The sequence below is a fragment of the Colossoma macropomum genome, unplaced genomic scaffold, assembly GCF_904425465.1.
Source record: "Colossoma macropomum unplaced genomic scaffold, Colossoma_macropomum, whole genome shotgun sequence".
Classification (NCBI taxonomy): Eukaryota; Metazoa; Chordata; class Actinopteri; order Characiformes; family Serrasalmidae; genus Colossoma; species Colossoma macropomum.
Genome location: NW_023496045.1, coordinates 523,531 through 541,051, shown reverse-complemented (window position 1 = coordinate 541,051; position 17,521 = coordinate 523,531). Strand labels below are relative to the sequence as shown.

The following is a 17,521-nucleotide window of genomic DNA, read 5'->3' as shown; positions in this document are numbered from 1 at the left end:
ATTATCAGCTTCTGTCAGCTGTCCATCTAATCCTACCGAATTCGACACATCCACACTGGATCAATGATGCACTGTTTGGCTGTAGAGGCTAGAATTTATAAACTTTCATAGCTAGAACACTATTTAGGGAGTACGGAGCCGTTTGGGATTCAGCCTGGGTTTGACGCGACTTCTGACTGAAACACGGAGATTTAAAGTGTGTAAAACATTCAAGTGACATTTTTAGACTTTTATACTGCAGTTTTACAGTTAATCAGACTGTAAGTGCTTTAATTCAAGCCTGTGATATTAATGATGGGCTGTTTAGGCTGTTGGCTCTTTCAGCCTGTTAGCTAGCTGACCAGCCCAGTTCTAGTCAAGAACATAAGTTGTCAGCCCCTCAGTTTAAACAAAAAATGGGTTCTTACTTCATCACTATACTCAGTGGTCCATGTGAGCAACATCAGAGTCGAAGATTATTCATTAACAGCACAAAGTTTTTTCGTGCTGTGGTGCAGTGATACAGAGGTCAGTCACTGTGAGGTGGTCATAGGTGTGCGTATATCAGGGATTTTACAACGTCTTCAAACACAGCTCAGCCAATCAGTTTTAGGACTGGAAATATCCGTTTTATAATCATCAATAACCTTCGATGTGCAGATGATACAACCCTCATAGTAGAAAACCTGGAAGACCTGGAGACCTGAACAGAGACAAAAGATGGAACTGCAGATTAATATGAAGAAGACTGAGGTTATGACAACAGGGAAGATGCTAACTTTACCACTGATGGAGAAGATGTAACTAAAACCCCTAAATTCACACTTCTGAAAATATTATTTACATTTTTTTCAGTGCTTTTCAGGTGTAGATTTACATGCATTTTAAATCAATTTAATATTTATTTATATAGCAATTTTTACAACGGGCATTCTCGCAAAAGGTACCATAGAAGAACTACATTTGGTTCCCTATAGCTAGACCCTTTTTTATTTGACCGCTGTGTGAAAGCAGGAGATGATCCCCACCGGACGTGGTGTATCCTCCAGCCCCTGCTGGTCACCTCAGCAGCGCTGTGACAGACACACACTCCAGCAGAATGAATAAATAAACAAACAAGCAGCTTGACGCCACAGTGGCCTGGACATCTGTGTCTGCCTCAATTTGAATTAGCAAGAAATCCCATTTCAGGCCCCGGCAGCTCGGTGTCAGGAGCACTGAGCTGGGAGTCGGCTGTGGATGACAGTCGCCGGTGGGAGGCAGGAATGAGAGTGGGGGGGTGCTTTACAGGACACCGTGTCTCTCTGAATATAATATACTGCTTCATTCATCTGAGCCACTGACATGTGGCACTGCTAAAGCAGCTACACCGGCTCTCTGTCTGTCCTTCACAATCAACAATACTCATTGTATTGTGCATGCTAGCTCAAACTGCACTGCTGTGTAAACAAGGTGTTTTAAATCAGGGGTCTGAAATTTCAAGCAGCATATACACCGATCAGGCATAACATTCTGACCGCCTCCTTGTTTCTACGCTCATTGTCCATTTTATCAGCTCCACTTACTATATAGGTGCACTTTGTAGTTCTACAGTTACAGACTGTAGTCCATCTGTTTCTCTGATACTTTGTTAGCCCCCTTTTACCCTGTTCTTCAGTGGTCAGGACCCCCATGGACCCTCACAGAGCAGGTACTATTTGGGTGGTGGATCATTCTCAGCACTGCAGCAACAATGACGTGGTGGTGGTGTGTTAGTGTGTGTTGCGCTGGTACAAGTGGATCAGACACAGCAGTGCTATCCAGATACCTTGAGCTATCCATTTAATAATAGTCTGTCTATCTTAACGAGCTTTTATTCTGAATGAAAATTATCAACCAGCTTCTAAGACTGAACTTTGGAGGTGTGTCTGCAGATTCTTTGAGGAACTGAAAGCAAATCAAGCTGTAAAAGGTGGACACACAAATTCAGGGGGTCAGTTGTGGGACCCCACTCTATGCATAGTCTAGCGTTTTTCATCTTCAACTATTACCTAATTAACAAGCTCTTCATGTGATTGGTCAGGAGCATTAGAGTCGGGAAAATATGAAGATGTTCAGAGCACAAAGTCACCAAGAATAAACACTGAAACAATGAATAACGTGCATTTCATAGCTGCTGTCTATATAGATAGATAGACAGACAGACAGATAGATAAACAGATAGATAGACAGATAGATAGACAGACATATAGACATATAGATAGACAGATAGATAGATAGATAGATAGATAGACGGAAATAGAGAGACAGACAGACAGACAGATAGATAGATAGATAGATAGATAGATAGATAGACGGAAATAGAGAGACAGACAGACAGACAGACAGACAGATAGATAGATAGATAGATAGACAGACCAACAGACAGACAGATAGACAGATTGTTCCTCTTCCTCTTTGTACTTAAAGAAACAGCAACACACACAGAGTGTTCTTACCTGCAGAGTGTTCAGGAGGACCTCGAGTCCACTGGAGCTCGGAGCAGCCATACTGGCCCTGGATCGAGCAGCTGGATAGAGGGAGAGAGAGAGAGAGAGAGAGAGAGAGTGAGAGAGTGAGAGAGAGAGAGAGAGAGAGAGAGGTGTATGTTGAATGTAAAGCTGAGTTTCTGTAGGTTCCCTCTGTTCTCTCACAGACAGAGTGGTGGTCTGAGTGAGACTCAGACTGAGGGGCTTAAGCTCAGAGCTACTGAAACTCAATCCCACACACACACACACACACACACACACACACACACACACACACACACACACTGTACCCCCTGTGTCCCCTTTAGCGCCGCACTGCCCTCCTATTAAAAGGGTCTGACGAGACGAGGGATTAAACAAGAGAGGCAGAGCAATATTATAGGGGTGTGTATGTGTGTGTGTGATGTGTGTGTGTGTGTGTGAGTGTGTGTGTATGCATGTGTGTGTATGTGTGTGTGGGTGTGTGTTTCTTCATTATTTACAGAAGTTGAAGATGCAGCTGTTCTTTACAATGTCTACAATTTCCTGAGGATCGACCAATAGAACCGCTCCAAAACGACTTCAGATGAAATATTATTCCATTCAGTTCCATTCAATATTAGGAATGTTCTTCATTCTCCTGTAAGGTTCCCACGTTGGAAATACGAGCAGTGATGAATGTGTGTGTGTGTGTATGTGTGTGTGTGTGTGTGTGTATGTGTGTGTGTGGTAACTTTACAGGAGAATGAAAAATAACTTTGAATATAATGGCGAAATGGTTCTCCAGAGGTTCTCCAGAGTGCACTTTAATTATGCTCATCCACTGTCCACTACGGCCCAGAGGAGCACAAGCTCTCAGTGGTTCTTCTTCATGATCGTAGGGAGGTTCTCCTGCTGTGTCTCGGTTCCTCTGGCTCTTTAAGCTCTTTAAGTCTCGTGTCATTGCCGACCACAGATGATGTTGAAAAACATTATGGATGGACGGACAGACGGGATGATAGTTGAATAGATTGGTGGCCAGAGAGACGGGTACACTCAAAAAAAAGATGGTTCTTCAAGGGTTCTTTAGTAAAGATAATGGTTCTTTGTAGAACCATGCACACTGAGAAACATTTGCATGCATATATGATTCTCTGCATAGTGAAAGAGTTCTTCAGATTGATGGAGAATGTGTTGTATATGGTTCTACATAGCACCTAAAGGGTTCTGCTATTGGTTCAGTGCCCTTTGGTGCTATATAGAATCACTGTCTAAACCCTTGGAGAACCATCTTTTTTAATAATGTAAAATATTCATAAAATGTGACAGAAACCTGGCATTTTCAGGAAAAATAGAACTAAAAATGATAAAAATGGAGATATGATGATTTGTTCTGACTGTGATGTGTGTGTGTGTGTGTGTGTGTGTGTGTGTGTGTGTGGGTGTGTGTGTGGGAAGTGAATGTGAAACATTATCCAACCTGCCAATCAAAAAACAGACAGAAAGTAAACAGAGAGGGCTGATGTGTGTTCAGCGTCCACAGCTGAGAATTCTGTCACATTACAGCATCTCGAACCGCAAACACGTTAACCCTTACAGGACTGGGTTACTGACGTTTTACTGAAGCTTTTAAATCAAATCATGCACCTAAAAAAACTTGACAGAGAACCTATGAGACGGTTCTAGCTTTACATCACTTCCCACTGGATTAATCAGAATATTTCTGAAAGATGTTCTAAGCTCTAAGCTTCTTTGTTGTAAGTTCTCATAAAATCTCATTAGCTCTGTCATTCTCTCTTCATCTCGACCAGAGGAGAGGATGGGTTCCTCCCTTGAGCCTGGGTTCCTCTCGAGGGTTCTTCCTCTTACTCCTAGGGAGTTTTCCTTGCCACTGTTGCCTCTGGCTCGCTCATGGGGGGCTTGGACCCAGATTCAGTTCCTTACGTCTCTACATTCCTTTGATCCTTCCCAAACTGCTTTTCTGTAAAGCAGCTTTGAGACAACACTAGTTGTAAAAAGCGCTATACAATAAATGTTGCTGTTGTTGTAAAACTCTACATCATCACTGTCGGAACACAAACTCAGGTCTCCAAAAAAGCAACTTCACAGCAGAAGAAATATACATTCTTTACTTCTAATGTTGGCTAATTATTTTTACAATACTTTATAATTAAAGTAGTCATTTTGCTCTGATCCTATTGGACCATTCGCCATGACATAACACAACGTCAGTGGCAGCTGGCATTTTCAAATTATGCTAAAAAATGAAAAATGAAAAAAGCAGATACAAGGTTTTATTCTGACAGTGCCGATATATAAATATACAGAGGTGTAAAAAAGTTTGGACACCCCTAGTCAGATTATGTTTAGAGAAAAAAAAACGTTAAAACGTCCTCTACAGAGATTCACGTCACTGTGGCATTTCCTGCACATTTTAGCGCAAAATGCAGATTTATTTGCGTAGTTTAACAAACTGATAAAAATAAAACGTGCCGTAACTCCTGCACAGGCCACGCTGAACAGGGTCAGATTATTTTTAATCATGTGTTTTAAGCTGAAGCTCGTGTTCAGACGACACTCAGGTGGATCTGATCTGCTCATTTTACACAGACTACAAAAGCACAAGCCATTAAAGCAAAAGGTGCACCAAATACACCAAATACAAAGAAATTCTGAGATTTCAAAGATCATACTTTTCATCATGTCATGTGATTATGGCCACCATGACCCATAAGGATAAGCGGTTTAGATGATGTATGTATGTATGTATGTATGTGGTTATGGCTGCTCCGGGCAAGTGTGCTCACTGCCCCCTAGTGCGTGTGTGTTCACTAGTGTGTATGTGGTGTTTCACCGCACAGATGGGTTAAAATGCGGAGGTGAAATTTCCCCGTTGTGGGACTAATAAGGGTCACTTAATCTTAAATTGTAATAGTATGCAAGACACAAGGGGTCTCAGACTTTTGGATCTTATAGTACACACTGTTTTTTCCATCAGCAGCGATATGTATATATATATATATATATATATATATGTCTCCTGCATGCACTGTCCAGTGTAATTTCTTGATTATAACACTTTAAAAAGCTGTATTTGAACAAGCAACATACAGTGTGCTGCAGCTGGGTAGCTACAAATAGGCCAAACTACGAAAATGCATTAATTAATTGAATTAATGCCATTAAAAAATAATAAAAATTTATCACAGAAACTTATTACAGTCCTAGAAATTAACAAATTGCACTCACACATCACTGCTATTGGAACAAAATCTCCAAATCATACGAAACTTCACAGGAGAAGGAAAAAAAAACACTTTTCATTGTTGATGTAATTATTTTATAAACAGAACTAGATTTTTTATTCAACCATTTTTAGATATTATCTATTGCTCCACTCATCATGATATTGTGGACCGTTGTAAACAGCAGCTGTAAAAAAAAAGCGAAAAAGGACAAAAATAGAGATTTTCCTTTCGTTCTGACAGCATTTATACATTAACACTGGCCTCTTTACAGCCATGTTAATGACATACACACACAGCAGTGAACAGAGACTCACCTCAGCTCAGTCCTCTGCCCTCATTAGAGCCTTATTGAGGGTGGATATTTAATCTGATCTGAATATGACACAGCCATAATGGGGCACAGCTCAGTATCCGAGCAGATCTCCCTCTACACACTCTCTACACACACGGCGATCGGCTATTTTTACCTGCAGGATTAATGCAGCGATGGAGAGGAGACGACAGCTCAGAGTCTGAATCTCCAGTGATGACAGATCGGAGTTTGAGGATGAGCTCTGAGGTGAACGGACTCACATTATGAACTAGCAGCTTCCCACAAGGACAGTAATGACCCCAACAGAGCTGAGAGCCCAGCAGTGTCTGATTTTCCATCTTACTTTTCAGTGTTCTTCAAAATATCTTCCTTGGGATGAAGAGCAGGTTCAGCCTAAATAATGACTGAACAGTTCTGGTTCTAAACTACTGCTAAAAACTCATATTGACACTCGTTTTGTCTAAGATGGTTTAAATGCATGAGAGATTTGATTGTTGACGTCACAAAAAAGGGAGAAAATTAATTATGACTGAACTCACACAAAAGTGAACTATAGAGGGCAAAAAAAGGTGGTTCTTTAAGGGGTCTTTAGCAAGGAAAACGGTTCTGTATAAAACCATGAACACTCAAAGAACCTTCTGCATTCTGCTTCTTTGCATCATGAAATTGTTCTTCGGATTGATGGTAAATGTGTTACTGATGGATCTATATAGAACCTTTTTGAAAAGGGTTCTAAACAGCACCCAAAAGGAATCTTCTATTGTTATGAGCTTGACATTATAATAAGAGAAGAACCCTTTCGGGGACTACATAGAACCATTCACCATGCACAGAACCCTTTAACCATGCAAAAGGTTTTTTGAGTGTTCATGGTTTTATAGAAGCATTTTCTTTGCTAAGGAACCCTCAAAGAACCATTTAAAGAAACATTTCCATGCTTAAAAGGTTATTTTAAAGGTGGAAAAGTTCTTCAGATTTATGGAGAATGTGTTGTATATCGTTCTAAATAGAACCTTTTTTGAAAAGGCTTCTAAATAGCACCTAAAATGGTTCTTCTATTGTTACAAGCTTCACAACATAACAGTAGAGGAACACTTTGGGTGATATATAGAACCATTTTCAAAAAGGCTCTATACAGAACCATCCAAAGCACATTCTCCATCAGTCTGAGGAACCATTTTACTATGCAAAGAACCCTTTAACCATGCAAAGCGTTCTTTGGGTGTTCATGGTTTTATATAGAACCATTTTCTTTGCTAGAGAACCATTGAAAAACAATCTTTTTAAAGAGTGTAATAAAGACAGTGGTTCTATATAGAACTATGAACACTCAAAGAACCGGGTTCTTTGCATGGTGAAATGGTTCTTCAGATTTATGGGGAATGTGCTGTATATGGCTCTATATAGAACCTTTTTGAACCTCCAGTGAAAAGAGCATCACACTCTCAGAAATCACGGTACTAAACTGTCACTGGGTCAGTCCCCCTCTCGTCACTGGGGTGGATCCCTCAAGGCTCCATCTCAGTACCTTTAGTCAGGGAACATAACTGAACCATAATCCACTGAAATGATATGTTCTAAGCTGTACTGACTCCACACACCCCGTCTCGTCTCCAGACTTTTATTTTACTGTTCTGTTTTTAAAACATTCGGTTATGAAAAGGTACAAATACGAACTTTTCACCTGGAAAAACTTATTTAAGGTTCACAATCAGACCTTAGAACCACTGTTAAACCTTTATTTCTAACAGTACAGTAATCAGAAACATTTGGAAAAACTGAGAACGTCCCTAAACATTTGACAGGCAGTGAACATGAGGGTGGTGTCAGGAGGGCCACCTGTGCTCTCGTGCCTCATTATCAAACACAGCAGTCAGTCTGAGCCGCTCGACGCTGTACAGGCTGAGGAACAGCAGAGCGGCTTTGATGTCTTAATCGGGTCTCACTACATCCAGACAGCTGGATGTTGGGCCCTCCAGCTACACAGGCTTAAAGTGATACTTCAGCGAAAAATGAGACATTCTACCCAGCTTCCTCCTCTCACCCCAAACGGAGCACATCAGCCAAGACACGCAGGGTGTCTGAAGCACACTGTTAGTCAGGGAACATAATTGTACCATAATGCATTGAAATTATACAACCCAATTTCCAAAAAAGTTGGGATGCTGTGAAAAACGTACATAAAAACAAATTGCAATGATGTGTAAAACATTTAAACCCAATATTTCATTGAAAACAGTTCAAAGACAACATATCAAATGTTGAAACTGAAAATTGTTTTTTTGAAAAATATATGAACATTTTGAATTTGATGCCAACAACACGTTCCAAAAAAGTTGGGACGAGGCAACAAAAGGCTGGTAAAGTTGTGTAATACTAAAAAAATACCCGGTGGTTGATTGGCAACAGATCAGTAACATGATTGGGTATAAAAGATCATCTCAGAGAGGCGGAGTCTTTCAGAAGTAAAGATGAGGAGGGGTTCACCACTCTGTGAAAGACTGCATGATCAAATAGTGCAACAATTCAAGAATAACTTTTGCTTTTCATCGTCTATGGTACAAAATATCATTAAAAGATTCAGAGAATCTGGAGAAATCTCTGTATGTAAGGGACAAGGCTAAATCCAGTATTTGCTGGCTGTGATCTTTGGGCCCTCAGGCAGCACTGCATTAAAAACAGACATGATTCTGTAGTGGAAATCACTGCATGGGCTCAGAAACACTTCTGAAAACCACTGTCTTTAAAAACAGTTCACCACTGCATCCACAAATGGAAGTTAAAACTCTAAAACGCAAAGGAGAAACCATATATAAACAGGATCCAGAAATGCTGCCACCTTCTCTGGGCCTGAGCTCATTTAAAATGGACTGAGGTGAAGTGGAAAAGTGTCCTGTGGTCCAACGAATCAACATTTGAAATTCTTTTTGGAAATCATGGACACTGCTGTCCTCCAGGCTAAAGACCACTCAGCTTGTTATCAGTGCACTGTTCAAAAGCCAGTATTCATGATGGTGTAGGGGGGCATTAGTGCACATGGCATGGGTGACATGCACATCTGTGAAGGCACCATTAATGCTGAATGATATATACATGTTTTGACAACATATGCTGCCATCCAGACGACGTCTTTTTCAGGGAAGGTCTTGATTATTTCAGCAAGACAATGTCAAACCACATTCTGCATGTATTAAAGCAGCACTGCTCTGTATTAAAAGAGTCCAGGTGCTAAACTGACCTGCCTGCAGTCCAGACCTGTCACCACTGAAAGATCTGCCACATTACGAAATGAAAAGTACGACAAATGAGCCCCTGAACTGATGAGCAGCTGAAATCCTGTATCAAACAAGAACGAGAAAACATTTCACTTTCAGAACTACAGCAGTGTCTCCTCAGTTCCCAAATGCTTACAGAGCGCTGTTAAAAGGTGATGAAACACAGTGGTAAACAGGCCCCCGTCCCAACTTTTTTGGAATGTGTTGTTGGCACCAAATTCAAAATGGGCACATATTTAAAAAAAAACTATTTTTTTTTCAGTTTCAACATATGATTTGTTGTCTTTGTAGAATTTTCCTTTAAAAATATGGCTTATATGATTTGCACAACTTTTTTGGAAATGGGGTTGTATTTTCTAAGCTGTACTGACTCCACACACCCCGTCTCGTCTCCAGGCTTTTATTTTACTGTTCTATTTTAAAACATTCGGTTATGAAAAGGTACAAATACGAACTTTTCACCTGGAAAAACTTATTTAAGGTTCACAATCAGACCTTAAAACCACTGTTGGAGCTTTGAGGGAACATTTACACTGTTTGTACCTTGATGAACGAAAAATGTACCTGAACAGAACCTTTATTTCTAACAGTGTACTGTGGTACGGTGGCTGAGAAGACCCACAAAACTGCAAAAAAAAACAAGCTGCAAACACAAAAAACACTTTAACCTTTCAGCCCCAACTTCAGACACCTTCCCGCATCCCTGGTCGTGTTGATGAAAGTGTTTTCTGTGCTTGCAGTGTGTTTATGAGTCTGCGACACGTTTTTATTTGTGCTGTGTGTGGGGTCTTGCCGCCACCACACTGCAGCGCTATTTCAGCCACTCCAGTCAGCTGCTTTGGGCTGATTGAGTTATACATCTGCTCAACACTAATATGTTTGCATACAAAGTCAAAATATGTCAGTCTCCACTTAGCCTAACTATTTTGGGACTGCATGTCAAAACGTTGAGAATAAGTCTATCAGCGCTGACGCTGCTGCCACTGGAACTGACTCACTTCCATCAAGAGAGCGAAATAAACACCAGACAAGCCTTTAAATAAATCCGTCTTGAACACTGTCCTCATTTTTCCATAAATGTGTACAAGCGTCAGCAGTCGGACGCGACTTTGAGGATGATGGATGTTAACTTGATCGCAGAGTGACACAAAATATTGGTCACATGAAAAAATTAATTATTTAAAAAGTAATCTATCAACACATGACGCTGAACACATTAAGCCTTGATTATATTTGGATTTTGATAAATTTAGATGAAATTTAAAGCCACAGTACCAAAGAAATGACACTACCATCAGATTGACAGATGAACTTCTCTCTCTCTCTCTCTCTCTCTCTATATATATATATATATATATATATATATATATATGCACACACACACACACACACACACACACTATATATATATATATATGCGCACACACACACACACACACACACACTATATATATGTATATGTATTTTTTTTTATATTTTGTCGTTTTCCAGTTTTTGAGCTAATTTGAAAATACTTCTTGACTTTTATATTGTGTGTAAATTTCATGAAGAATGGACCAATAGAAATGGTCCAAAATGACTTGGAAAAAAGTCTGGTTCCACTGACTTACATTAAATGTAAAGTAGGTTTTTTCCTTCTCCTGTAAAGTTGTAATTTTGGAGATACGATGTTTTCTTCTGACAACAGCGATAGAAGAGAGTAAGAGAGTGCCCTTCATTTGTTTGTCAGTCAAAACAGACATTAAGTACAAGTTATTCATGTTTTATCATATTTTTGAGGAGATCAGATCCAAGTTCAAGGAAAATTAAGTGAAAAAAACAGGACTTTCCAAATCTGATTAAAAGCTACAGAGAAAATGTTCCTCCTAACAACCACCTGGAAGACCTGGTCGACCCCCAAACTGCCCCCATCAGATAAACAGCACTTAAAGCTTTCATCTCTGAGAGAGAGGAGAAAATCAAGCTGCTTCAGATCTGAAAACATCCACAGGTGTTTCTGTCCATCCTTCCACTGTGAGAAGACGACTCAGCGCTGTGGGTCTGAAAGGATGTGCAGCTGTCAAGAAGAACCTCACTGAGAAAAGGAGACGGACACATCAAACAAAGCTGAACAATGGACTGACCACCCCAGAGTCCAGACCTCAACACCACTGAATGGGTTTGATTATCCACCATCTTCAATGGATTATGTTCCCTGACTGAAGGTACTGAGATGTACCCTTGAGGGTCCCACCCCAGTGATAAGAGTGACAGTTCAGTACCTTTAGTACTTTAGTTCTACTTGCTACAGCTGTTGGAAGTTAAATGAATTTAAGCGTTAAGGCAGCCGGGACACTTAGCTGAGGCATCAAATGTTTAAATTCATCATCACTAACAAGGCGAATGTATTGCCCTGCCGAAAGCAGTGCCCTTCAAACCTTCACTGGAACGCATTTCCAAACAAACGCTAAATACCAAACAACACTTAAACTATAAATACCCCTCGGATACCGAAGGGTGTAATTAGTTCCTTCCATGAATGAAGACAAGCTGTTCTGGAGCTGCTCGCCTAATGAGGGTTTGGGTAACAGAGTGTAGCCTGATAGCGCCGTGTGAGAACACGGACCTGGACGGACAGAGACGGCTCAGCTGCTCTGGACTGGACAAAGCTGGCTGACAAATCTGCTGGACCTGCCATGGAATCCCTCTTTACGTGTGTGCTGGGGTCAGAGACAGCTGAGGAAGCGTTATTTGATTTGTTGCTTGTCTCTAGAGATGAAATGGTCACCAGCTTTAATGCTTTACCATCATATAAAACCCAACGTGTGCGTGATGATTACACAGAGTGCTTGTCTCAACATTAAAACCCAGCATCATCAGCGCTTGGTTTCCTGATGGTCAGGTTTAGTTGCTATAATGAAACCTCATACAAAGAGGCAACAAGCATAGCAACCAGCGTTTGGCATCTGCAGTTACTGTGCATTTAGACTCTGGATCTGGATTATCTATCATTATCGGTTCCACCATCTTCAATAACTACTATGTTGTTCCACCGTGTTCTACATCTACCGTCATAAATGTCTTCTACCATGTTCTATATCTACTATCCTGTATGTGTTCCACCATGTTGTATATCTACCATCCTGTATGGGTTCCATCATATTGTTTGCATGCTATCCTGTATGGGTTCCAACATGTTCTATGTCTATCATCCTGTATGTGTTCCACCGTGCTGTTTGCATGCTATCCTGTATGGGTTCCACCATGTTCTGTAACTACCATCCTGAATGTTTTCCACCATCGTCTATAACTATTATGTTGTCCCACTATGTTCTACATCTACCATCATACATGTCTTGTACCATGTTCTATATCTACCATCCTATATGTGTTCCAACATGTTCTATGTCTAGCATCCTGTATGTGTTCCACCGTGCTGTTTGCATGCTATCCTGTATGGGTTCCACCATGTTCTGTAACTACCATCCTGTATGGGTTCCACCATCTTCTATATCTACTGTCCTGTTTGTATATCTTCCATTCTGTATTGGTTCCACCATCTTCGATAACTACTATGTTGTTCCAACATGTTCTATGTCTATCATCCTGTATGTGTTCCACCGTGCTGTTTGCATGCTATCCTGTATGGGTTCCACCATGTTCTGTAACTACCATCCTGTATGGGTTCCACCATCTTCTATATCTACTGTCCTGTTTGTATATCTTCCATTCTGTATTGGTTCCACCATCTTCGATAACTACTATGTTGTTCCACCATGTTCTATATCTACCATCCTGTATGGGTTCCACCATATTGTTTGCATGCTATCCTGTATGGGTTCCACCATGTTCTGTAACTACCGTCCTGAATGGTTTCCACCATCGTCTATAACTATTATGTTGTCCCACTATGTTCTACATCTACCATCATACATGTCTTGTACCATGTTCTATATCTACCATCCTATATGGGTTCCAACATGTTCTATGTCTATCATCCTGTATGTGTTCCACCGTGCTGTTTGCATGCTATCCTGTATGGGTTCCACCATGTTCTGTAACTACCATCCTGTATGGGTTCCACCATCTTCTATATCTACTGTCCTGTTTGTATATCTTCCATTCTGTATTGGTTCCACCATCTTTGATAACTACTATGTTGTTCCAACATGTTCTATGTCTATCATCCTGTATGTGTTCCACCGTGCTGTTTGCATGCTATCCTGTATGGGTTCCACCATGTTCTGTAACTACCATCCTGTATGTGTTCCACCATGTTCTATATTTACCACCCTGTCTGTGTTTAGACTCTGGATGCCTCAGAAAGTGGAAATCTCTTCTGGTACATTCAGATTTGAGTTTATTATTATCTACCATTCTTGGTTCCACCATCTTTGTTAACTACTATGCTGTTCCTCCATGTTCTACACCTACCATCGTAAATGTCTTCTACTATGTTCTATATCTACTATCCTATACGTGTTCCATCATGTTCCACATCTACCATCCTGTATGTGTTCCACCATGTTGTATATCTACCATTCTGTATTGGTTCCACCATCTTCGATAACTACCATCCTGTATGGGTTCTATTTAGAATGATTTCACCATGCAAAGAACCATTTTTCCATGGTTCTATATAGAACTTGCAGTTCTTTTTATAATTTTTTTGGATTTTAACCCAATTATCTCCCCAATTTAGTTGTTGCTAGTTAGGACTCCCCCAATCACACGATGCTATCAACGCTAGGAGGGTGAAGGCTAACAGAGGCTTCCTCCGAGACCTGTGAAGCGTCACCGCATCTTTTCGAACTGCCGCTCACGCAACGTCATTGGACAGCCGAACGCGCTCGGAGGAAAGCGCCAACCGCCAGATCTGTTACGTCAGCTAACAGACGCCTGCGCTGACTAGCATAGCGTTGGGTGATGGGGGGAGAAAGGAGGCCATCCTACCCACCCAGAGAGAGCGAGGCCAATTGTGCTCTCTTGGACTCCCGGCTACGGACGGCTGTAGCATCACCAGGGATCGAACTTGCGATCTCCTGATGATAGGGCCAACGCTTAGACGGTTGCGCCACTCGGGAGCCCTAACTTGTTGTTCTAAATAGAGCCATTCTATTAACAAAGATCCCTTGAAGAACCTTCTTTTAAGAGTGTGGTTTAGATATATTTAGACATTTCTCAACGAATGGGGAGATTTTGGAGCCAAAGACTGTAATGTGGTGTTCCCCAAGGCTCTGTTTTAGGGCCCTTACTGTTCTTGATAATTTCAACAGCCATGTACATTTGTAGATTTTTTGTTTGTTTGTTTGTTTATTTGTTTTACTTTTAAGTAAAAGTGGATGTAAATACACAAATTATGTCTGTAAGTTTCACATATTTATATATAATTTGAACAGTAAAGTAGTGGTGCTGGTAAAATTTTCAGCCTTATTTAATTTCTATTTTTTTGTTGTGTTGTTATTTAATTTTTATACATTTTGGTCACTGATATCATGATAGGAAATTTCCATGCCATCCAGTGTCTATGTATGTCTAGTTCAAGTTTCATAGCTCATTAACAGGGATAGTGGGATTTCAGTGTAAGTCCGGGTGAACAAGGTGAAGAGCCAACAGCAGTTAACTGCCTCTAACGAGAGCCTTCCTTCAATATTCTGGAACACTGATGAGGTGGAAACAGCCGAAAGGTCAGGTGCCTGAAGGTCTTCACATGTTTAATTATTGATGTCCTGTAAAATGCAATAACTGTCCAAGCCTGGCTTCCCCAATACAGATCAATTCTGGTCTAAACTATGCTGTCTGTGCGGAATTTCCACTGAAATGCTGTTTTAGTCAAAAGTCTGGATGCCTATTGCTAGAAAGGTTTAATATTTCCTTATATTTTACTATTTTGCACATTTTAGAATAAACGTAAAGACATCAAAACTATAAAATAACACATATGGATTTATTTTTTCAGAGTAGCCCCCATTTGCCTTGACAGTGTTGGTCAAAATAAATAAAAAAATGTAAAACTAATAATATAGGATGCTGAATATATTAAGACTCAGAAAACAGATACTATATATTTACCTGCTGAAACTGAAAGTAAACACAAATTGAATACATACTGCAATGCTTAGTGCTGCCCTTGAACGGTCTGGTGTGTCTCTAAAAGACTCCCTTCTTAGTACTTAAATAGCCTTACATATGTGTCTCACATAAAAACCATTGTTAGATGAACTTTAAATTGTTCCACTTCAAGTGTGACCTACAGCAGAGCACCCTTTATTTATAAAGGTGAGGGCAAATGTATAGTACCTGCCATTAAATCATATGGAATAAGCCCTCAGACTGCATGTCAGACTTTTAGAGCCCATAATGCTATTTAAAAGACTCGTCATGTGCTGAGCAAACAGGGCATAGCTGAGCAGTGGGGGGTTTAAGATGAGCTCTTTACCTTATGGCCTAAAAGCACTATTAACACAGAGCCCTGGCTGACCACCAGAGGGCAGTAGACATAACTGGCACTTAACAACAACTTGAACATCTTCCCCACCAGGTTCTGTACCATCATGTATGTGTTCTTCCATGTTCTGTATTGACCATCCTCTATGTTGTTCCGCCAGGTTCTGTACCATCATGTATATGTGCTCCCATGTTCTACATCTACCATCACATGTGTTCCATTATGTCCTACATCTACCGTTCTGTGTGTGTTCCACCATGTTCTGTAGCTACCATCTTATATGTTGTTCCATCATGTCCTACATCTACGATCCTGTATGGGTTCCACCATGTTCTCTACCTACCATACTGTATGGGTTGCACCATGTTCTGCATCTACCATCATATGTGTTCCATCTTGTCCTACATCTACCATTCGGTATGTGTTCCACCATGTTCTGCATCTACCATCATATGTGTTCCATCTTGTCCTACATCTACCATTCGGTATGTGTTCCACCATGTTCTGCATCTACCATCATATGTGTTCCATCTTGTCCTACATCTACCATTCGGTATATGTTCCACCATGTTCTGCATCTACCATCATATGTGTTCCATCTTGTCCTACATCTACCACTCAGTATGTGTTCCACCATGTTCTGCATCTACCATCATATGTGTTCCATCTTGTCCTACATCTAACATTCTGTATGTGTTCCACCATGTTCTGTATCTACCATCCTGTATGAGTTCCACCATGTTCTGTATCTAATATCATGTATGGCTTCCACCATATTAAAAAACTACTAAATGGGTTCCACCATGTTCTATAACTACCGTCCTGTATTTTGTTCCACCATGTTCTGCATCTACCGTCATATGTGCTCCACTACGCTCCATATCTACCCTCATACATGTCTTCTACTATATTGTACATCTATCATCCTATGTGTGTTCCACCATGTTCTATATCTACCATCCTATATGGGTTCCATCATGTTCTACATCTACCATTCTGTATGGGTTCCACTATGTTCTATATCTACCATCCTGGATGTGTTCCACCATGTTCTACCATCTTGCATGTCTGTATCTTCCATCCTTTCTGTGTTTCACCATGTTCAGTATCGACCATATTGTATGAGTTCCACCATATTATGTATCTACCATATGGGTTCCACCATGTTCTGCATCTAACATCGTAAGTGTTCCACCATGTTTTACATTGACCATACTGTAAGGGTTCCAGCATGTTCTGTATCTAATATCATGTATGAGTTCCACCATATTACATATCTACCATATGGGTTCCACCATGTCCTACATCTACCATCCTATATGGGTACCACCATGTTCTGCATCTTCCATCATATGTGTTCCATTATGTTCTATATCTACCGTCCTATACATGTTCCATCATGTCCTACATCTACCATCCTATATGGGTACCACCATGTTCTATAAATACCATCCTGTATGTGTTCCATTATGTTCTATATCTACCGTCCTATACATGTTCCACCATGTTCTGCCATCATACATGTCTTCTACCATGTTCTACATCTACCGTCCTGTGTGTGTTCCACCATGTTCTATATCTGCCCTCCTGTAGAAGAATGAAGAATATTTTTGAAACTATTGAATAATAAGAGATGCTGAAGATGTTTTGAAATGGTTCTCCTGATTGGTTGAGAATGTGTTGTATATGGTTCTATATAGCACCAAAAAGCATTCTCCTATTCTTACAATGTCAAGCTTGTAACAATAGAAGAGCCCTTTTTGGTGCTATATAGAACCATATACAACACATTCTCCATCGATCTGAAGAACAAT

The 17,521-nt window shown here is 40.4% G+C and overlaps 1 protein-coding gene across 1 annotated transcript in view; it reads right to left on the bottom strand.

Annotated features, from left to right (window-relative positions):
• LOC118804408 (cytosolic carboxypeptidase 4) overlaps positions 1-17,521 on the bottom strand; it is a gene marked incomplete at its 3' end in the record, with an annotated part of 291,416 nt that overhangs the window by 218,435 nt on the left and 55,460 nt on the right. The window contains exon 2 of the mRNA XM_036564921.1: positions 2,457-2,527. Coding sequence (XP_036420814.1) covers positions 2,457-2,527 — 71 coding nt within the window. The remainder of the gene's footprint in view (positions 1-2,456; positions 2,528-17,521) is intronic.